The following is a 24,159-nucleotide window of genomic DNA, read 5'->3' as shown; positions in this document are numbered from 1 at the left end:
ATCATAATATTGAGTGAAAAAGCAAATGGCAGAAGAATATTAAAATATTCAACGATTTATATAAAGTCTTATGGTTTAGGAATTTGCACAAATGTCTTAAAACTATAATGAAAGCAAGGGTATAGGATTACCACTCTTCACACTGGGGTGGGAGAGATTAGAAATGGGATTAGAAAAGGACATAAAAGGACCTTCAATTTTGCCTTTGAAATCAAGTTCTCCTTGGTGGTGCTTTTATTATTATGCTTAATAATTTATGTATTAAATTATTTTGAAAAAAATTTAGACATTCAGAAAAATTGTAAAATTTCTACAGAGCATTCCTGAACACCCTCTGTCCAGCTTCCTCTAATGTTAATCTTCTGTATAACCAGAATACAATGATCAGAACTAAGAAATTAAATCACTCAATACTATTAAATAAACTACAGACTTTATTTGTGTGGTAGGCAGAATTCTAAAGGTTTTTCCCTCCAACAATATTCCCAATTCCCTGGTTTTGTAAACACTAATTGTGGGTACTGCTTGGAAGGGATTTTGCAGATGTAATTAAAGTTCCACATTAGCTGACTTTAGAAAACGGAGATCACCTGACTCAGATAACAGCCCTTAAAAGCAGAAGCTTTCTCTGGCTGATGGCAGAAGAGGAAGGCAGAAGGAGAAGTCAGAGAGATTCAAAATATGAGAAGGACTAGCCTCACCAGTGCTGCTTTGAAAATGGAGGGGGCCACCTAAGAAGGAACACAGGTAGCCTCAAGAATCCCTGGCTGACAGCCAGCAAGGAAACAGGGATCTTGGATCTACATTCATGAGGAACTGGGTTTTTTTTGTTGTTTTTTTGTTTTTGTTTTTGCGGTACATGGGCCTCTCACTGTTGTGGCCTCTCCTGTTGCGGAGCACAGGCTCCGGACGCGCAGGCTCAGCGGCCATGGCTCACGGGCCCAGCTGCTCCGCGGCATGTGGGATTTTCCCGGACTGGGGCACGAACCCGCGTCCCCTGCATTGGCAGGCGGACTCTCAACCACTGCGCCACCAGGGAAGCCCTAGGAACTGGATTCTTACAACAACATGAAAGAGCTTGGAAGCTGACTCTTCCCAGACAGTCCAGATAAAAGCCTCAGCTGGCCAATTCCTTAACTTGGGCATTGTGAGACTAAGGAGAGACCCAGTCAAGCCCATGTGGGCTTCTGATCTACAGAACTTTGAGATAACAAATGTGTATTCTTTTAAGCTTCTAAATTTGCACATGGTAATTTGTTACACAACAGCAAATAAATATCGTTTGTATTTTATCCATTTATCCACTAATGTCCCTTTTCTGTTGCAGGATCTCACATTGCATTTAGTTGTCAGTGTCTCATTAGTAACCTCCAACCTGTAACATTTCATCAGTCTTTGTCTTTCATGATACTGATAATCTTGAAGAGTGCAACAAACAAAAAATATTTTGTTGAATTTCAAGTTTGTCTAGTGTTTTCTTGGGATTAGATTGAGTTATGTATTTTTGGCCAAAATACCATAGGAGCAATGTAACCTTGTCAGTGCAGTCTATCAGGAGTTCATGTCAACATGTCATATTACTGTTAATTTTAACCTTGATTGCTTAGCTAAGATGGTATCTGCTGAGTTTCTTTACTGCAAAATTACTATTTTTCTCTTTATAACTAATAAATATCTCAGGGGAGATACTTTGAGACTATGCCATTCTATTCTTAAAATTTTGCTCACTAATTTTAGCATCCATTGGTGGATCTTGTCTGCAGCAATTATTCTAACGATGGTTTTCTATTTCCCATATTCTGTCTATGAGTGTTAATTAGAATTCATCTGTAAGGAAGAGCTATCCCTTTTCCTTCACTTATTTGTTTCTTCAACTATTTATTTGTATCAGTATTGGCTCATGGTTATTTTACTTTATGGGTTATACAGTATTATTGTTACTTATTTTCTTGCTCAAACTATTTCTCTTTTGGTCACCGGGAGATCTTTCAGTAGACTCCTGTGCCCTTTTGGCATGTCCCTATCATTTTATAAGTACTTCTTTACTTTTTAGCGCCTCAAGATACCCTAGGCTCATTTAGTATTTTTGCTTCTGCAGCCCTGGAAACAATGACTTCTCTGAGGAGTCCTGGTTCCTTTTACTGGGGAACAGTATTTAGAAACTAAAATGTGGGCATAAGTTAATGACGTGTCATTGTTCGGCCTTCTCAGCAGGTAAAGCTTGGAAATATAAGTATATATACCTACCCATGCCTACACACACATCTATATTTAATTGTGCTATATTGCATGTTATAGGATAGAACCAGCCCTCTGTGAGGAGGACCTCCTTATCTTAATAAGAGTGGAGGGAAAAGTGCCCAACCAAATGTGGGTACTTAGCAGAATATTCAAAGTATTTTGTGAAAAGGTGTTGAGAGAAGGCATACCTTACTTGCCAGTAGTCTACTGATCTGAACCCTGACATAGTCACTCCCCCTCCACTATACCCACCAAGTAGTTGAAAGGTGAAACGAGAATATAAACCACTGATATCTAGCCCTCTAGCTGAATCAAAAGCAAAAAAAAAAAAAAAATTCAGTAATTCACAGGTAAGTGGAGAGATTTATGATCTCTCAATGACTCACAGTATTCTTTAGTAAATTTAAGATCAGAATAGAACTACCATCACTCAAAAATAAGGCACCCTTCCCTGCCCTACACAGACAAGGAAAAACAATTCTAGCAGAAACCCATGCCAAAAACAACAATCACAAATGAAGTAGAAGAATATAATATGTGAAAACATATGAATTGTACTTTTAAAGAAGAACAAACATGGATAAGAGGAAACCTTTGGGCAAAATACTTCTTTGCCCTATTTAGGTAATTAAACAAGGACTCCATGAAACATGAGATTTTAAAATATAGGTAAGATGTAGGCAAAACATTCTCTGACATAAATTGTAGCAATGTTTTTTGGGGGCTGTCTCCCAAGAAAAAAGAAATAAAAGCAAAAATAAACAAATCAAACTTATAAGCTTTTGCACAGCAGAGGAAACCATAAACAAAACAAAAAGACAACACATAGAATGGAAGAAAGTATTTGAAAACCATGTGACTGGCAAGGGATTAATTTCCAAAATATACAAACAGCTCATACAGCTCAATAACAAAAAAACAACAACCCAATTAAAAAATGAGCAGAAGACCTAAACTGACATTTCTCTAAAGAAGACATACAGATGGGGCTTCCCTGGTGGCGCAGTGGTTGAGAATCCGCCTGCCAATGCAGGGGACACAGGTTTGGGCCCTGGTCTAGGAGGATCCCACGTGCCGTGGAGCAGCTGGGCCCGTGCGCCACAACTGCTGAGCCTGCGCTCTGGAGCCCGTGAGCCACAACTGCTGAGGCCTGCGTGCCTGGGGCCTGTGCTCCGCAGCGGGGGAGGCCACCGCAATGAGAGACCCGCTCACCGCGGCGAGGAGTGGCCCCCGCTCACCGCAATTAGAGAAAGCCTGTGCCCAGCAACGAAGACGCAATGCAGCCAAAAATAAATAAAATAAATAATTTTTTTAAAAAGTGAATTGTTTAAAAAAAAAAGAAGACATACAGATGGTCAACAGGCACATGAAAAGATGCTCAACTTTGCTATTTACTAGAGAAATGCAAATCAAAACTACAATGAGGTACCACCTCACACCGGTCAGAATGGCCATCATTAAAAAGTCTACAAATAATAAATGCTGGAGAGGGTGTGGAGAAAAGGGAACCCTCCTACACTGTTGGTGGGAATGTAAACTGGTGCAGCCATTATGGAAAACAGTATGGAGTTTCCTCAAAAAATTAAGAATAGAACTACCGTATGATCCAGCAATCCCACTCCTGGGCATATATCCAGAGAAAACTCTAATTCAAAAAGATACACACACCCAATGCCAAGACATGGAAGCAACCTAAATGTCCATCAACAGATAAATGGATAAAGAAGATGCAGTATATATACACAATGGAATATTACTCAGCCATAAAAAAATGAAATAATGCCATTTGCAGCAACATGCATGGACCTAGAGATTATCATACTAAGTGAAGTAAATCAGAAAGAGAAAGACAAATATCATATGATATCACTTATATGTGGAATCTAAAAAAAAATGATACAAATGAAGTTTTTTATGAATCAGAAACAAACTCACAGACACAGAAAACAAACCTATGGTTACCAAAGAGGAAAGGAGAAGGGATAAATTAGAAGTTTGGGATTAACAGATACATACTACTATATATAAAACAGGTGAACACAAAGGCCTACTGTATAGCACAGGGAACTATATTCAGTACCTTGTAATAACCTATAATGGAAAAGAATATATATATATATTTTATATATATGTATAGAATACATATGTGTGTGTATCTGAATCACTTTGCTGTACACTAGAAACTAACACAACATTGTAAATCAACTATACTTCAATTAAACAAATGTAAATATGGGACTTCCCTGGCAGTCCAGTGGTTAAGACTCCATGCTTCCACTGTAGGGGGATGGGTTCAATCCTGTTCGAGGAACTAAAGATCCCCACATGCCGCATGGCATGACCAAAAAAAAAAATGTATGTATGTAAGACAATAATGAGAAGAAAAAAGAAAAAAGCTGGCAGAGCTAGTGAAAGAATAAGGGGAAAAATTAAATTATATAATTTTAAAGCACATTAAAAATAGTAAGGAATCAAATTAATGCTATAGAAATCTGAGTTATAGTTGGAAAGAATAGGCTTGAGAAAATCATACAAAATATTAAGGGAAAAAAACATATGACATTAAATAAAAATAAGGAAACGATCAATCAGAGACCAATAAATAACTAGTTAGTAATGCGAAGGAAGTAAATAGAACAAGTATAACACAAATTGAATACAGTAAATAATTTCCAAATCAAAAGAAAGATTGTCTCTGCAAGGTACAACCTGTATCATGTATTCATTTAATAAAATACTGGCTACTATGTGCTAGGCATTGTTCTAGTTGCTAAGAATACATCTGCAGGGCTTCCCTGGTGGCGCAGTGGTTGAGAGTCCGCCTGCCGATGCAGGGGACACGGGTTCGTGCCCCTATCCCGGAAGATCCCACATGCCGCGCAGCGGCTGGGCCCGCGAGCCATGGCCGTGGAGCCTGTGTGTCCGGAGCCTGTGCTCCGCAACGGGAGAGGCCACAGCAGTGAGAGGCCCGCGTACAGCAAAAAAAAAAAAAAAAAAAAAAAAAAAAAAAAAGAATACATCTGCAAACAAACACACACGAATATCACTGCTTTAACTGATTTTACATTTTAGCGAAGGGAGATGAACGATAAATAAAATGAGTAAGTTATATATGTTAGAGTAAGGAGAAAAATAAAGCAGGAAGGAGGAGCGATAGTAGGGTGAGTATGCATGATTTCCCATTCCAAATAGAGTGGTCAGGAAAGGTCTTAGTGGGAAAGTGACATGTGAGGAAGGATAGGAAGGAGCAAAACATGTGGGGGGAAAAGCATTCCAGGAAGAGGGAACAGACGGTACAAAGGGCTCTGAGATGGGAACCTGACTGGTCCCAACTAGGAACTACCAATCTGATGTTCAAGGAAGAGCTCGAGGCTAGAGAAAAAAATTTGGTAATCATCAGGCTATAGATGATATTTAAAACCCTGAAACTGTATCAAGAGAGTAAGTATAGTAAGAGAAGGTCAAAGACTGAGTCTTGAAAGTATCTGAATGCCATGAGTTCAGAACCAGGAAAGAAGATGGGAGTGGCCATAGAAGTACAAAAACATAACAAAAATGCAGTGTCCTGAGAACCAAGTGAAGAAAGTGTATCAAGGAGGAGGGAATTGTCAACTTCTGCAGATGGTTTGATTTAGATGGGGTCTGAGAATTGCCCATAAGACTGTTTCTAGAAAAATTAATAATGATTCAAAATAAGACATATCCTAAATAATTATCTAAATTTCAAAGATGAAGAAAAACTTTTCCAAGTATCTGCCCAAAGAAATAGCTTATACAGAAGGAAAAAGACTGGCTTCAGTCTTTTTCACCATAGTTTAATGATGCTGAAGGAGAGAAGGGCTATAGCTATAGAGTTTTCTGGGGAGTGACTCAATAGTTCTTCATCCACTTAAGTTTTACCTTAGATAAGTAATAAAATTTGTAAGGACTCAGGAAACAGATAACCCAAGATCCCGTCTAAAAAAAATCTTGAAAATTTATTCTACTAACTGGAAGATGAATTTAAAAAACACAACACTGTCAGTTATGTCTAAATAAGTGTGATTATTTATAAAATGTAATGTAATGATTATGACTCCATAGAAAATTTACATAATGTGAAAATAATAATCCCCTGGCAAAACTGACTATAAAGAAGGGAGAGAGTTAGTGGAGGGCTATTTTCTTTCATTTCTCAGAGTGGAGTACATTGAATTGAATACATTTTTGCTTCTGAAGTTGATGATTTAAGTATATTATTTAAAATTTAATGATAATCATTACTAGAACTAAAACTAGGTCTTCTAATTTACCAGAGGAAGTTGCCAGAATTCTGATACCAAAACTGTACAGAGAGACCACAAAAAACTCTAAAGTGATCCCATTTATTAATAGAGATATTAAAGCCGTAATAAAAAATATTAGCAAAACAAATGTACCAATGTATTTTTTTAAATGTACCTTGACACAGTAGGGCTTATTCTGTGAATGCAAGAATGGCTTGACATGAAGAAATTTATGACAATAATTTGCTGCATTAAATGAAATAAGGAGAAAAGCTACACCATCATCTCACAATCATATACCCCATTACCAAGATAATTTCAAATGCCAAAATTCAACATCTGCTTGATGTGTTAAATTGAATATCTACCTGATGAAATTCTCAGAAAGCTGGAAATGTCACTGAGCCAAACTTGGGTCTGCTGGCCCACATGCAGTAAAGCCAATCTACCGACACTAGGTTGTGGTGAAGGAAAGTGAAGCGTTTATTGCAAGGCGCCAAGCAAGGAATTTAGGACAGCTAGTGCTCAAAACACCTGACCTCCCCGATGGGTTTCAGCAAGGCATTTTTAAAGGCAAGATGAGGGCTGGGGGTGGTCGCAGGGTCTGTGATCAGCTCGTGCACATTCTCTGATTGGTTGATGGTGAGGTAACAGGGCAGTGTCACAGGGGCCAACATTATTAATCCTTAGGTGCCAGTAGGTCTGGGGTCTATGCTCATGATCATCAAGTAGTTAATTTCTTCCATTTGATGTTGGTTTTAGCATCTGTAAAATAACTCAGGAAATGTGCATCAGATACTATTTTTTTTTTTTTTTTGGCCGCTCGGCTTGCGGGATCTCAGTTCCCCAACCAGGGATTGAACCGCGGCCACTGCAGTGAAAGCCCTGAATCCTAACCACTCGGTCACCAGGGAACTACCCAAACACTATTATCTGGGTACTTCAGAGAGCAGCTAAAGCAGAGGATATGCGGGTGGGGTCTGTCCTGGAAGGCCCCGTAGTGTCCTGCTCGGTTACAGAGACAGAAGAAAAGTTTCCTCTTGGTGCTAGTATACTTTTTTTTTAAATCAATTTCTATCGGAGTATAGTTGCTTTGGTGCTAGTATACTTCTTACATCAATACTTTGTTGGTAATCTCCCTTTTTATTTTATTTTTTAATGTTTAATATTTTTTTGGCCAGGCCTTGCTGCATGTGGGATCTTAGTTCCCCAGCCAGGGATCCACACCCCTGCAGTGGAAGCACAGAGTCTTAACCGCTGGAGTGCCAGGGAAGTCCCTCTCCCTTTTTATTAAAAGGAGAGATAGTCCTCTGTTCTAGAACCTTCAGTAGATAATAGTATCTAGGTAGAATTTAATAACATTTTCTGTTTTCACTGTATTTGTTTTTATTTATGATAGCTCTTATGGCAAGTGATCGTGGTTTTTCCATTTATGATAGTGATATAAAAGAAAATAATTTTAAAATAAAAATACTGAGGTAAAAAAGTGAAGTGATTTAAAGAAAAATGTTAAGTAAACAAGAGTGAAGATGGTACATGGATAGAGTAAGAATTATGGAACTGGTATTGGAATGACTCAAGTTTGAGAACTGTTTCAGGCAAATGCTTCTTAAATAGGTCTGTGAATACACTCATGGAGGTCTGAGGGTTTTCTGCAACTATGTTTCAATTTGTCACATTTGTGTTTATAACATCTAAAACATCATATAATGATACTCCAGATCAGGTGGATAACTTTCACAACAAAGTACTACCATATGAATTTAGTGCCAATGTTTGTATTTCTATTTGCTTTCCTACCCATTAGAGCCACTTTAATTGTCTTGGGCTAATGAGAAAAGAGCAGAGAGGCTTGATATGTAGATGATGCATTTGATTCAGATAGAGGGCAAATACCATGGCATGCTAAGAAATGAAGGTACATAGAAAGTTACTGATACAACTGAGTCTTTGCCACATTGCCCACTGTCGTGAAGTTATATCCATGCTGGTATCCAGCTAATTTACAAAGGTTTGGCCCTACTAGTAGTTTAAGGACATTAATTTCGAATGGTTGATACCCAATTAGCGCCAGTTACTAAATATTTTGAGCATCTCCCATATCATTGGCCAAAGAACCTTTACTGCAGGAGTCAGCACTATATTCACATTGTGAACAAGGGTTTTTTTTTTAATAGTCAAACGATTTTGTCTCCTGAAATTAATAACTGTTAACTTGGATTTCTATAGCCTCTGGAATTTTTACATTTAATTTTTAAATCTATTTTGTTTACTGTTGGGTAAGAATCTAGTCTAATGTTTCTAAATATTTAACTGCCATTATAATAAAACTAAGTCAATGCTATTTTAGTCAATGCAACTATTTCAATCAATAGTTAGAAAATTATTTTAGGTCAACTACTTAAGTATCTTTTCTTTAAAAGCAGTCCAGAGGTGTAAATTACAAGGTTACATGGATGCATCCTTTAAAAAAAAAAAATTGTAGATTTCAATGTATGTAAATTTTACCTAAAAGAAAATAATTGAGTGGAATGGTGGAGAGTGGGTGATGTTATAGATGAAAAAAGAATGTCAGAATATTGATGTAGAAAGTCCTAGAGTAAGACTATTAGAAAACAAGTGAGAAGAAAGAAAACTTCATAGACACTTAAGTTGCTCATGAGAAAAATGGACGATGAAGCAACAATGTGAAGAGGGGACAAGGCAAAAACTCTGTTATCAGTTCTCAGAAGTAGATGCCTGAGAGTAACTGTGGAGAAGTACATTCTGTGGGTTCAGGTTAGGAGAAAAAAAAGTTATTAGAAATATAGTCTGCCTTGGGTTTACCAAGAAACACATGCTTGAAGCTAAGGGGTAGTAGGGTTAGGGGTTGCAAAATAAACAGCTTTTGGTCAAGTAGTGGCTACAGAAGAATCTTAGCCCTTTACATCAAGGACACTTAAAGTTTGGTTCCCATACTATCAGTGGCAACAGCACCAGCTAGAAATGCAAATTACTGGGCCCCACCTCTGAAGCAGAAACAATCAATTTGTTTAACAAGCCCTCCAGCTGATTCTGATGCATGTTAAAGTTTGAGAACTACTGCTCTACACTGATAATTTTAAAATTATCAGTGATTGGTAGTTGGGGATCATTAAACAATTCCGTTTATTTTTATGTTTAAAATTTTCCACAATAAAAGATTAAAAAACTCAAAAAGAGAATATATTCATATATTACTTATAAAATTAAAAAGTTAAAAATTGAACATAAAAGCCACTTCCCTGGCAGTCCAGTGGTTAAGACTGTGTGCTTCCAATGCAGGGGATGCGGGCTCAATCCCTGGTCGGGGAACTAAGGTCCCACATGCCACATGGCCAAGAGATAAAAATTAAACAAACAAAAAACTAGACTAAAAAAAAAACCAACTGAACATAAGGGAATTCCCTGCGGGTCCAATGGTTAGGACTCAGCGTTTTCACTGCCATGGGACTGGGTTTGATCCCTGGTTGGGGAACTAAGCTCCTGCAAGCCACGTGGCACGGCCAAAAAAAAAAAAATTGAACTTAAAATCTAAAATTGTGGTAAAGAACCATTGAAAAAAATTTTCCAATCCTCTGTGGGTTAATCCTTTTGTAAAAATACAATAAAAATAACTAAAAATTGAAATAAAAAACAAATACAGAATATTAATCCAATTTTATTATTAGATTCAAGAAAAATATTTCTCTGTCAATTTGCTCTGAAAGTTTCTAGACTCTTATTCTCATATTCCATTCTTACCTTGTTAGGGACTAGTTAACAATTTATAAACCAGCACCTTTTCACAGTCCTCACCAAACAAATGATTCTTGAATTATGTTCTCAAGGAATTCTGATGCTTTGTAAGCACATAATAGTAATATGAAATAATAATTATTAATAAGTATAAACTTACTGAGCACTTACCACGTGCTAAACACTGTTTTAAGTGTTTTCCATGAATTGATCTGTTTAAACCTTCCCTAAAAGATATTAGAAAAGTACTATTATTATCCCCTCTTCAGGAAGCTGAAGCACAGAGAAGTTGGGTAATTTGTCCCAGTTCACACTTTTAGTAAGTGCTGGTTTATAAACTTTTTTTGTTTTTAAAGTTTTGTTTAAAAAAATTCTGACAAATCAGGAAATGGGGGTTTAGGAGTGGTGGTGATGCAAAAGAGGAAAGCCTTGGGATGGGGACAGGGTATTCTCAGGGGTAGGTGGCAGCAGTGTCTACTTCACCCCCAACCTGTGTGTCCTCTAAAGGGTCTATCCAATGTAGGAGGAGATGTCTATCTCATCAGAGTTCATTAATATTGACCTCAAAGTGATCCTGCCCATCACTGAGGATCTTGGCATCCTCCTCACCTGACACAAGTGTGATGCCAAGCCCTTGGTGCCAAAATGGCCTGATCTGGCCACATAATGTAGGTAGGTGTCAGAATCCTCAGGAATTGTCATTAAAGGCAATGTTCACCTGCTCAGTGTCCATGCGTCAGCCGAACAGGTTGGTAGCCACAAGAATTCATCATTGAGAATCTTTAAACTGTTGATACTGGGAAAGCCTCTCCTCCCAGGGGTGGCAATAGCTGGGATGGGACGTTCTGCTCCACTATGAGCTTGGCCAGGGCAATGCAATGCTGCACAGACTTCACAAAGATTTAAGATTCTAAACTAGCTAGTCTGGCTCTAGACCACTCTTTTACCATACAGTACTATTCATTTCAGAGGTGTTCCTTAACCTAACTCAAACAGTGCCCCTTTCTAGTTCTTTGTTGTAGTGAATAGAATTTCCTCTCTTTTTGTGAGCATGGGCGGGAGGGTCCTCAGTTTGAAATCAGGCAGGATCAAATATACTTAAGCATCTCTGAAGAGGTATGTTGTCCTCTATTTCTAAGAGATCTACTTCCAAGCAGGGCCTAGGAAACTCCTAGGTGAGAACACACCCTCAGGGTAGAGAGTAGAGTGTACCAGTCTTAAGGACAAAAGGTCAGTGCTTAAGGGGAATGATGATTCTCAAAAGAGGGTAGTGATTATTACTCAGATTGTTCTCCGGCCTTGTCCCAGACTCATGCCTAAATCTTAAAGGATTTTCTGAGAATGAAAATGGAAAGGGCTGTTTTATTAAGAACTGAGAGACGCTGGGACCTCAGTGATACAGTATGGCAAAAAGAAAAATTACTCTTGAAAATCCACTGCTCAATGTCCATGCCTCAGCTGAGCAACTGGGCTGGCAACTGCTACTATAGGACAGTGACGAGAGACAGCATCTTCAGTGCAAATGGTGGAGTGCCCTGAACCAAGCACTGGTCATGCTAGCAGCTTTACATGGAAATGATTACATCAGGGCCAGGAACAGGCTGAGGAAAACGGACATAACTCATGGTGGCAGAGAGGTCAGTGAGTATGCAGGAAACACTTTCATCTCTACTCCTCAAACAGTTGGGAAGGACTCTGAAGGAAGGCTCATCATACAACAGACTGAGAAGACTCAGTGTGTGTCAGCTATTATAACCTAGTCTGCCTACTAAGTTGATAGAGCCCGAAAAATATGAATTATACACCTACACATTTTTCTTAAGCCTTTTAAGTTATTGCTTAACTACTGAACAAATAACATGTATTAAGGGAACACTTTGCAATATTTCTTTTTTTATTGTTTTATTTTGAAATAATTATAGATTCACAATAAGTTTTAAAAGAAGTACAAAGAGGTCCCATGTACTCTTCACCCAGTTTCCCCCAATGGTAACGTCTTAATAACTGTAACAAAACCAGGAAATTGACACTGGTACAATCCACAAATCTTACTCAGATTTTGCTAGTTTTATAAGCACTTGTGTCTAAAGGTCTGTGCAATTTTATCATGTGTAGATTTGTATAACCCACCCCACAATCAAGCTATAGTCCTGCTCCATCACCACAAACATACCCCTTGCTACTCCCTTATAGTCACACTCATCTTCTCGCTCCATATCCAACCCCCCCGCCCCCCATTTCCTAACACCTGGCAACCACTAATCTGTTTTCCATCTTTGTCATTTTGTCATTTTGAGACTGTCATATAAATGCAATCATATGGTTTGTAGCCTTTTGAGTTTAGCTTTTTTCACTCAGTATAATTTCATATGTTTGAGTCTTAGCATATATATGTTAACAATTATGGTTTTATATTTATCAGGGGATAAAATGATATTAAAATGTCCACCTCCCAGATTCATCAAATGGCTGGTTTTATTTCTGACTTACATTGGCATCTCTGTATTATTTTTCTGTCTTAAGAAGTCTTACCTATAAACATGAATAGGGTAATAATGCTGGTTAAATGTTAACTACCACTGCATATTGCAATGCCTTAAGGGAAATGTTCAAAGGTTACATTTTGTCCAAACATAATAATGGAGGGGGCAGGGGTGTCTCTTATCAGATGAAGGTGTTTCAGGGGAATTTCTTAGAATTAAAAAATATATATATATATTAGAATAAAAACACAGGAAGGTTAAATGCTAGAAAATTTATAAACTAAATTATTGTAACTGTCTTACTTTTCAAAAGTATAGAGCAATTAGCAATTAGCAAATAAAGAATGTGTTATCCTCTTTACCATCAAGAAGCCAGTATACAGAACATAAAGCTCTCATGCAAAGCCAGGTCATGTGGGTGACATCTGATCATTCCAGAAACTCAGAAACTTCTGCTGACATTACAGAAGGCCACGGTTTTCCAATGCCATATGGATTATGGGGATAGCTAGGGTTCTAAAAGTGTCGTAGCATAACTAAATTCCATACTATCTACTGTTTTTGAATCAGAGAAACTCACAAACCTGTGGAACTGAATCCATCACAAGTCTTTTAAACTTATGACCAAGAGGCAGGGGAAAGGGCAAGGTTTCACCTTGTTTTCTGTCCGGAGTAGTTTTCTGATTATCTAGGCTTCTGTTGTAAAACTGGTTGTTAAGTGTTTAGGAAATGCCATACAGTTCTATTCATCTTAGTCAGGTATACTTTACACTGGAGACTTTTCAGAGTTATTGTTAGTAACATGGACAGTGAGTTTGAGATAGACTTTATTTTTTAATATTGAAATTTATTAGTTATCTTAAGGCATTGGCTAAGAGAAATAGAACTTTTAAAAAAAAATAAAGAGTAAATTGGTTCAGCTTTTTGGGAATCATTTTGGCAATATTTATGAAATCTGAAAATGCTTATGCCCTTTGTTCTGCAATTCTGCTTCTAGCAATCTATTCCTCAGATATAATTATATGTGTGCAAAGATGTTCATACATACATGATGTTCTCTGCAATACTGTTAATTATTTTGAGTAATTAGAAACTGTAAATTTCCACTATTTTGGAAAAGGTTAAATAAAATTATGGCACATGAAATTATGAAATACTATGCAGTCTTAAAAAGAATTAAGTAAATGAAAAGTACTGCCATGAAAAAAAAATCTCCAGGATTTTTACGTGAGAAAAGCAAAAACCAGTGAGGGTCTTGGAAGGATGCACACACAGTTGTTACACTGGTTATCGTGGGCAATGGGTGGCTTGTGAAGAAAAATAATTATAACTTTTTAATATTGTTTGAATTTCCCAAATGAGCATGTATGCATATTATTACTTGTGTAGCTAAAAAAAAAAAAATTAAGGAAATTTCATCAACAGAATATATCCCTAAAACAACAATGGCAAGACCGCATCAGCTATTTATCTTGCTGATATTTTTAATATCCATCTAGCAATGTAAGTTGGCAATGTTTACAACTGCAATTAGTATTTAGATTTAACATACAAAACAAAATATATTTGACCTTTTGGAAAGTGGGATTTAGGTTAGATACAGTATTTTAAAAATGATCTCTCTGAATAAGATACCTGAGCTGTTTGAAAACTGTTTTGTCAATAAATAAATAATAAATAAACTAAGGGAGGAATCCATGCAACCGCAAAGGCTGGGACCTGATTTTCTTGGATAGCCCTGCAGTGCTTGGCACAGAGTAAGTAATAAATACTAAGTTAATGATGGATGAATCGACAGTTTAAATCTTTTAGGTAGCACCCACTTTTAAAAAGAGGGATAGTAGCAAGGATAGATGATTGAGCTTCTTGTTACTGGCTTTTCAAATGAGGATGAGAGGGAGCGGCCCCCTCTTTCTACTCAGGAGGTTAAGAATTTGGTGGAGGACAGCGTTTAGTGGCTCCCGTTTTGGCGATCTCTGAATTGAAAAAGCATTCCATTTCGGAACCAAACAGAATATAAAAGGGAAAAAAAGCGAGTTGCCACTAGTTATATGCTTCTAATTTTGCTCAGACTATGAGGAAAGGGCTTTAGCGGGTGTGAAACTGTAGGCAAATCATTCTATTCATGTCTAAATTTTCATCTGAAAAACGAGAATAATCACTCCCTCATAGGTTTTTGTTGTTGTTTTACAGGGAGAATGTGGAAACTTTTATAAAATGCTAGCAATACAGTGGCCATTCCATATTGTGCGATGAATGTTTCCCACAAATTCGATCCTACACAGTCGAGGTCGAAAAGCCCTCAGAGACTATAACTGTATAAAAACGTAAATATTCTCAAGTTCGGGGCAGTCTCTTTCCCCTCTTTCATCCTTTCATCTTCATCCCAACCACACCTATCGAGGGTCACCGGGCGGGTGACTGGCGCTTCCTGGGGCTGCACGGCCTGGGGCTCCGAAGACCACAGCCCGCGCCGGGCCTCCCTGCTCCGGGCCGAGCCACCAGCCTTGCCCACCCGGGGCAATTCCGCGGCGGTTCTGGGGCCCTCGCAGGACACTCCTACCTACTCTCCGGAGTCGGGTCCCCAACGCTTTTCCCGCCGGTAGAGGGAGGTGTCCAAGCTAGGCCGCCCCGGGCGCAGAAGCCGGAAGGCCGGCGGAGCCCGCGGGAGCGCGGGCGGGGCGGCGAAGCGGGAAGCACAAGGCGCGCGCTCCCGTGAGCGCAGGAGGGAGGTGGGGGCGGGGCGCGCGCGCCGGGGCGGAGCACCCGGAGGCGGAGCCTCAGGGCGGCCGCAGGAAGAGGGCGCCCTGGAGCCGAGCCGGAGGGCGGCTGTGGGCGGGGCGCAGGGAGGGCGTCGACGCTAAGGGGCGGGGTGAGGCGAGGCGGGGACGCGCTCGGGGGGGGGGTGGGGAAGGCGGGGGCACGGCGGTGGCGGGAGCGTCCCTGGTCTCCGCCCCTGCTTTCCACTCTCTTTCCACCTTCGACCGGCCGGAGCTCCAGAGAAGCGCAGCTTGCCGGTACCCGGAGCCGCCCTGCTGCCGCTGCCTCCTCCCTCCGTTCGCGGTGGGCCCGTCAGTCTCCGCACTGTGCGCTCCTCCGTGTGGGCCATGGATGGGTAAGTGCTCGGCGGCCACCGGGCTGCGCTTGCCCGCTTCTTCTCGGCTCTCGGCCGGACGCGCCGGAGCGGCGGAGCCGGGTACGGCGCCGGCGGCCCAAGGAGCGGCCCGGGCCGAGCCCGACGGCGGGGCTTCCGGGCGCCTCCTCGGAGAGTCCCGAGTCCCGGAGGGGCGGTCCGCCGCAGCCTCTCCTTCCCCCTCGCGGCGCCCCCGTAATGTCCGCCTCTTCACACCCTTCGCCCAAGGAAGCGGAGGAAAGCCCGGTGCAGCCCGCGGGTGCCGAGGTCCGCCCTCTGCCCGAGCGTCCGGGGAGCCCGGCCCGGCCTCCAGACACTTCCTCTCAGAAAATGGTGCGCGGCGCTGGGGGAGGCGGAGGCGGCGCTCGGGGCGGGCGTTCTCCCGCTCGGAGAGTTGCTGTTTACCGGGGAGGTGGGGCGGGCGCTGGAGCTTCCTCTGGCGGGGAGGCGAGTGGCCGCGGAGTGGCGGACGGCGAGGGCACGCGCAGGTACACGTCTGGACGGCGACCTGGTCCCGGAGCCGGGGTCCCACGCGGTCTCCGGGCTTGTGCTGGGAGCTCTGTTAACGATTACCGTACACCGGGCGTCTGGACTCGGTGACCAGGGACGCGTGCCCCTACCAACCCCCCGCCCCTAAGAAACTTGTGAATTCCCTGCGATGTATGCAAAATATTGCATAAGTGTGATTTTCGGGGAGCTTTGAAACGCTTTAAAAGTGAATGAGGTCTGTGGCCAAAATAAAGATTTAGGATCACCGATATAAATATTTCTCTGAGGACCCAGGATTATGGGGTGGGACCAGACAGATATTTGAATGATTAAGAAAACAACTAGATTAGGATCTTGGTGAATTAGTTGAAGGTCGTAGCCTATGTGCATCAAGATCCAAAAAAAAAAAAAATCTCTATTAGAGCCTACAAATCCACTTGTTTATTTTCATTATGCACTTGAGATTTTGTTTGGCCTTTTACTTGATTTTGATGACAAGATTTCTGTAGACCTTTTGGTTGTGGAGTATATTGAACTTGCTTGAACAGTAAAGCCTCGTACATGTTACCATATAGTTGATTGTAATTGTGCTGTGTAAAGACGATGGAATCTTCGAACAATTTTTGCCTTCATTAGATTTCGTTTATCCTAGTTTTATAATAAGTCTATATGATAATAAATGGGATTAACCCATTTGAATGTACATTGCACACTGTTACAGACGTTAGACAAAGTGCAATTTTAGATTTCATTTGTGGTGGTGATGTTCTCCAAAGTATTTTTAAAATTTAATTGAACCTATTTTTATTGTTTAATTGAAGCTTCTCTGAGAGCATCGTTGAAAACTCATTTCACACCACCTTTTTAAATTACACTTTATATGTGTGTAGAATTTTGCTATCTTAATTATTTGTATAATTATGCCAATATTTCAGTTGAGAAAGGCTGTGGAAGTAGTATTTCACTGTGTGTAGTGAATTGTCTTGACTAGTGGTTTGACTTGAGATATGGAAGCAGACTAGCTTTTTGTATTGGAAAATTTATAGTGATAAGAAAGAGGACTCTTGGCTTATGCATCTTGGCTGTTAAACTCTTGGGCAACTGTGAAGTGCAGACTTACTCTTTCAGATAGTGTTTAAGAAGTTAACTTTCTCTTCACCCTAAATGTGGTTTGAAAGCTAAGAATGAGTTTATTGGTTTAAATATGTGGGGCAGTAAGACATACTGGAAGGTAAGTTCATTTGGGAGTTCAAGTAGCAGCATGATTTACTCTTTGCATCGGGACCAATACCGTAGTACATATTATACAATCTAATTTTTTATGCACAAATGTCAGTTATCACATTTAAATTTCAAACAAAATCTAAGTTTCAAAAGAAAAAATTTTAACTCTACATGGTTATTGTTTAAAACAATTAAATTTGCATCATTAAACAAACATAAACTTGTTTACTTTTATTAAGTAATGATGGCAGGTTATTAACAATATATAGAATTTTATTATAGCTTTCTTTTAGGAGATATGGAGACAAACTTAATTGAAGACAGTTTTTTGGGGGGTTGGAAGAGATGGATTTTTGCTTGGCAGAACTATGTGGGTCTTTTACATCTTGGTGTTACGGGATATGGTTTTGAACACAGTGAGTTTATGCTTTTAGGAGGCTACTTAAATTTCTATATTCTCCATAGCCTGAAAAAAGTCCTTTTTCATTATTTTGGATAGTTAAAAAAACAAACCACCAGTCAACATATCTTTCTAGTTCCACCTCAAATCCCAACTGTTGTGTGTGTGTGTGTGTGTGTGTGTTCGTGTTCATTTCCTCCTGATACTTAAACACAGTTTTGATGTGGTAGAATTTTTTTTAAAACAAATCTTTGAAAATTTTGATGTCTGAAGTTTGATGTTTGTGTTTTTAATTCTCAGAGACTGTCTTAGCTATATTTTGGTGAGCCCTTTGGGTGGTAGATGCAAATTTGCAAGTTACCGTCTATTTCTGTAAAATCCACTCACTGGTTTTGTTTCATTTAAAACTTTAAATACGATAGTTCATACCAGTGATTTAAAAGAGTGAACTTTGGTGATTTAAAGTTTTGGTTTGGATTTGTTAAATAGAGGTAAATAGATAAACATGTACTCATTTTATTGAAGCACAACTACATTTTTCTAAATACCAAAAGAGAATTTGATTTATTATTTGTTTCTTACATTGCTATTAAAGCTTTGCTTTTACACTCTGCTGTTGCTAGACTGTCCCGTCACTTTTCTTTGTATTAACATTTCACAACTCATCACATTCTTATTTTTATTATTTGTTATTATAATGCTTTTTCTTTTTTTCTTTATCTTATTATCTCTGTCTTTTTAAAACTTGTTCTCTAACTTTGTTTTCCATTTTCTCTTTTTACTTTTTCCATACAGTGTTGTTACAGATCTTATAGCAGTCGGTTTAAAGGTAGGAATCTTTTAATATCCTTTCATAAGCATTTTTAAATCTTAGTTTTGGCATTTTTTTTCCAATGGTGAAATCATCTCACCTGTTCATAAAATTATCTGTTTTATTGTATGATGATAATTTCATTTTTATTTAGCTCCAACATAAGTAGACCTGTAGCTAATTTTGGATTTTATGTGTTTATAAAGAGTGGTTACAATATTATCTTGTTTATATAAAATGTGAACAAAAAGTTGAGCCCCAAATTTCGCTTGAACTATCAGGGTATTTATTTGCTTTTGTTGTTTTAGCAGTTACATGTAACCTAGGCTCTGGTTTATTTTCCTGCCATGTCCTTTCTTTTATCTTGTCTTGGATGCATTTATGAGTAATAAAATAATAATAGCAGCTAAAGTTTCTTCAATTCCTATTATATGCAAGATGCTTTACATATATTTCACTAATAATTGAAACAGTTCTTCAAGGTAGGTGTTAATATTCCCATTTTAGAGATGAAAAAATAGGTTCAGAAAGTTTGTGTTCAAGGTGTGGTGCACCAGAGTTCAAACCCATGTCTTTCTGGTTCAAACCTGACCTTTTTTTTCATTGTACCTCGCTGCCAGCAATGAGGGGAGGGTACTGTCTAAAAGGTGAACAGCGGGAGAGCTGGATAATTAATATTTTACAGTAATGATTCTTCTAAGTTATAAGTCATTTCAGTTTTATCAAAGTCTTATTTATTGGATTCTAAAATACAAATCGAGTTCATCAATATGAGGCTTTTAAAATATAAATGGAAGTTTTAAGATTTCTTTTAGCAATTTGGTATTTGGTGCAGCTGAGTTGAGAATCTAGTTCTAGAGACCACTTACAGTTCATATTACTGTAGAAAATGGAAATAATTCATGTGTATATTATATGTATTTTATGTAAAGTTGTTTTGCTGCTTTCTGTCCATCATCTCTAGCTAACAATTTCAACACTTCTGCATTTGGTTTTATTGGATCTGATGGTGGTACTCATATTCCTAAAACATCTTAAAATATAAACGTAAAGATAGAGTTTTAGACTAACAATAGGATGTTCAAGATTAGCATAATTGGGGACTACTGCTTATACTGTCTTTTGAAGTTGGATGGAGTTAGCTTGCTTTGGCAAACTTCGAACATATTTTATGAGTTGAAAATAAATGGAGAAGCCTCTTGGTGGGATATACTTTTTTTTTTTTGGTAGATACTTATGTCAATTTCTCATTTGGGAATGATACTCATAGATTAGAAACCGCAGGCTTATGTCTTGGATCCCTTTTGGTTTCTCCGTAGGGGCCTGTGAGGGAAGGGATATTTAAAGTGAGAGTTGTTTTGGTCTTACCAGAAATGTAATTTGTGATTCTAGAGTTTATCTGGGAAAAATGAATACATGAAACATTTTAAAAACTTACATTTGGGAGTTGAGGAGTTATGCTTGAAGGACTGTCATGCCTCTTTTATTTTGGGGAAAAAATATATCTTGATGATAGATAAGAGAAAAATTTAAATGTAAGGCTCAGGAACTAGATTTGAATACGCAATTAGGATCTCTGACTACCTGTGTTGCAGCAAGCACTTTGGAAACAAAACACTTTCTTTACTCTAAAGAAAGGATAAGCTGATTAGTTGATTCACTTGGCAATACTGGAAATGTCTGTAAAATTACTCATTATATGAAGAAAATTCTCATAAGATTGTTCTGCTTCTTTCTTGGATCCCATCCAAGGAAGTTTAGTTACCAAGTAATAGGCCAATAAGGCTCATATTTCCTCTAGATTGTATAAACCAAAATTAGCAAATTTAAATAAGTTCTTCAAGAATGTCCCTTATTTTCTTTTATTTGCTGTCTGAATATAATGACACAAGAAATAGTTTTAGCCAGTGGAAGAGTGGATTTCAGGTTATGCTCCATTAATTGCTTTCCCGATGCAGAAAGTAATATGGATTTTATTTTAGAGAATTGAAAATACTCTTAAATATGAAGTCCATTACCTTAGTGAAAGAAAACTAAATTGTTTTTTAGAGATTAAGTGACTCACTAGAATGTGTCATGAGGGCAGGAATTTTTGATATTTCCTTCACTACTGTGTTTCCAGTGTCTGGCACGTAGGCTCTCAGAAATGCTTGCTTAATGAATGGATGCCAAATTCTCACACAGTCAATTAGGTGGCAAACTTATACTGGAGCCCAAGCCTTCTGATTTTGCTAGTGTTTCTTCTAATACATATATACCATGGTGAGAGAGAATTAAATTCTTTTTTTAGATTAGAATTTTCTTGAAGATGGATAAACATTTTTAGGCAGCTTAGGGCTGTGCTGTATTTGAGATTTATTTAGACCTAGTTGTATACCCTGGATGTTCTTTGCAGGGTATCTTTGCAGGGTTTGAACCTGCAGGTTCTTTGCAGGGTTTTTGAGCCTTGCCTAAATTAGGCAAAAAATTAGCTTTTAGCTTTTGGTACTTCTCATAAAATATTTCTTTTATTTCCATATGTTATTTTGTATTCTGAAATGCTTTTAAAAACAGCAAGAAGTAATTGCTGTTCTTAATTTTCAATTCTTTTAAATAAAGAATGAACCAGGTGATGATGATTGATGCTGGGCATGTTTCAAGAACTTTATTATACCAGATAAATCAAAGCATCAGCATTGTGGGTAACATAGCTTTTTGTGTGTGTAACTAAGTGTATTTTAAATTTCTAGTTCATACTTTAATTATTACTAGCTAGTGTATCTTAAACTCATATTTCTCACATTCCTGGATAATTTTTCAGCATACTATAGTGGCCATTAAATGATTTTTTTTACATCTTTATTGGAGTATAATTGCTTTACAATGGTGTGCTAGTTTCTGCTTTATAACAAAGTGAATCAGTTATACCATTAAATGATTTTTTAAAATGATGATCTTCCATATTAAATATATTTTAGGGATTTTCTAGTTTATCTTTCTATTTTAAATGATTAGATGAGTATAGAAAAACCTACAAATTTAGGAAGGACTATAACTGGCTTCTAATAATTATCATGCCTGTCGCTATACAGGAAAAAACACTACAGTGTATTTAAATTAATTTTGAAGATTGATTTTCTATTGCTCCACCAGGAGTTAGCAGACTACAGCCTGTGGACCAAATCCAGCTTGCCACCTGTTTTTGTAAATAGTTTTAGTGAAACACAGCCATGCTCATTTGTTTCCATATTGTCTGGATACTTTAACGATACAATGACAGAAGGGTTATAACAGGGGCCATATGACCATAAATTCTAAAATATTTACTTTCTGACCCTTTGCAGGAAAAATGCACCTACTGCTTGCTGTGTTTGAACTACAGAAAAGGCCTTTGCCAGAAATCTTTTTTTTTTTTTTAACTGAGCAGTAACTTACATAGAGTGAAATGCACAGGTCTTAAGGGTACAGTGCAATAAATTTTGACAAATGTATCCCCGTTTCCTGTTGCCCTTTTCTAGACCCAATCTAGGCAACTCTTTTGATTTCTGTTGCCACAGATTAATTTTGTGTGTGTTTGATTTTCATATAAATGAAATAAATATTAATACTCCATATATATAGCATAAGCTCTTTGATGCCTGGCTTTTACTCAGCAAAATGGATTTTTAGATTTATCTATGTTCTATGTATCAGTAGTTCTTTCTTATTTATTAACGAGAGTATTCCATTGTGTGACTATATCACAGTATTTAAAAATCCATTCTCATGTTGGTGGGCATTTGGGTTCTTTTCAGATTTGAGCTATTATGAATAAAGCGACTGTAAACATTTGTGTATGTCTCTGGGTAAATGTGTGTTTCATTGTACACTATGCTTAGGAGGAAAATTGGATATGTGTATGTTTAACTTGGTTATTTTTTTTTTTTTTTTTTTTTTTTTTTCTTTTTGCGGTATGCGGGCCTCTCACTGTTGTGGCCTCTCCCGTTGCGGAGCACAGGCTCCGGATGCGCAGGCCCAGCGGCCATGGCTCACGGGCCCAGCCGCTCCGCGGCATATGGGATCCTCCCAGACCGGGGCACGAACCCGTATCCCCTGCATCGGCAGGCGGACTCTTCAACCACTGCGCCACCAGGGAGGCCCGGTTATTTTTTTAAATGTACCACTTTACACTTGGAGCCGCTTTGTATTCGAGTTCAGGTTGCCCCACGTCCTTGCCAACACTTTACTGTTAGGAATTCTAGTGAGTATAACTAGAATGCCTAGTAGCATCTCATTATAGTTTTAATTTCTATTGACCTGATGACTGGTGGTGGTGTGTACCGTTTCATGTGCTTATTAGCCATTCACTTACCTTCTTTTATGAATGTTAACTTTTTTGCCTATTCTTTTTTTTTTTTTTTTTTTTTGCGGTATGTGGGCCTCGCGCTGTTGTGGCCTCTCCCGTTGCGGAGCACAGGCTCTGGACACGCAGGCTCAAAGGCCATGGCTCACGGGCCCAGCCGCTCCGCGGCATGTGGGATCTTCCCGGACCGGGGCACGAACCCATGTCCCCTGCATCGGCAGGTGGGCTCTCAACCACTGCACCACCAGGGAAGCCCTGCCTATTCTTTAAAAGTGGGTTTCTTGTAGACAACATATCGTTAGGTTTTTTGTTGTTTTTTTTTTTAAATCCCCTCTGAGCAATCTGTCTTTTAATTGGTATATGTAGGCCATTACCATTCACATTTCAAGGGATGATTAATTTAGTTAAATTAATAAGTGCCTTGTTCATAACTGTTTGTGTTCATTGGCTTGTTCTTTGTTTTTATTTTCTCCCTCTCGTTTTTTTTTTTTTTTTTTTTTTGCCTTCTCTGGTTTTAATTGAGCATTTTATATGATTCCATTTATTTCCTCTTTTAGCATCTTATACCTCTTTAAAAACTTTTTTTAATGGTTGCAGTATACATTTACAGCTCATTTTAAGTCCACCTTCAAATAATGCTATGCTGCTTCATGTATAGTGCAGGTACCTTAAACAGAGCATTTCCAATTTCTCCTTCCTGTCCCTTAGGACACTTATCCTTCATTTTACTTAACCATATGCAGTAATCACACAATACATTGTTACTGTTATTACTTTAAATAAACAGACTTTTTAGATCAATTAAGAATAAGAAGTATAAAATACCTTCATTTATTCCTTCTCCAACAGTCTTCCTTTCCTTATGTAGATCTGAGTTCTGATCTACATAATTTTTCTTCTCCCCAAAGACCTTCTTTTAACATTTTTCGTAGGGCAGGTCTACTGATAAATACATTTCCTTGGTTTTTGTCTGAAGAAGTCTTTATTTCTCCTTTACTTTTGAAGGATGCTTTTCATATAGAATTCTAGGTTGGTG

The 24,159-nt window shown here is 38.5% G+C and overlaps 1 protein-coding gene across 4 annotated transcripts in view; it reads left to right on the top strand.

Annotated features, from left to right (window-relative positions):
- The first annotated feature begins 15,661 nt into the window (after positions 1–15,661).
- PTBP3 (polypyrimidine tract binding protein 3) overlaps positions 15,662–24,159 on the top strand; it is a 102,653-nt gene continuing 94,155 nt past the window's right edge. For 2 of the 4 annotated variants that reach the window (XM_081237171.1, XM_081237170.1), the window contains exons 1-2: positions 15,776–15,860; positions 18,787–18,820. In XM_081237171.1, the coding sequence (XP_081093297.1) occupies positions 15,853–15,860; positions 18,787–18,820 (42 nt within the window). In that variant the 5' untranslated portion in view covers positions 15,776–15,852. Of the gene's footprint in view, positions 15,861–18,786; positions 18,821–24,159 lie in introns of all 4 variants that reach the window. The other 2 variants (XM_081237174.1, XM_081237172.1) reach the window with 2 other exon arrangements.

Source organism: Mesoplodon bidens (assembly GCF_964165515.1).
Source record: "Mesoplodon bidens genome assembly, chromosome: 6".
NCBI lineage: Eukaryota > Metazoa > Chordata > Mammalia > Artiodactyla > Ziphiidae > Mesoplodon > Mesoplodon bidens.
This window is presented reverse-complemented; position numbering and strand designations above follow the sequence as displayed.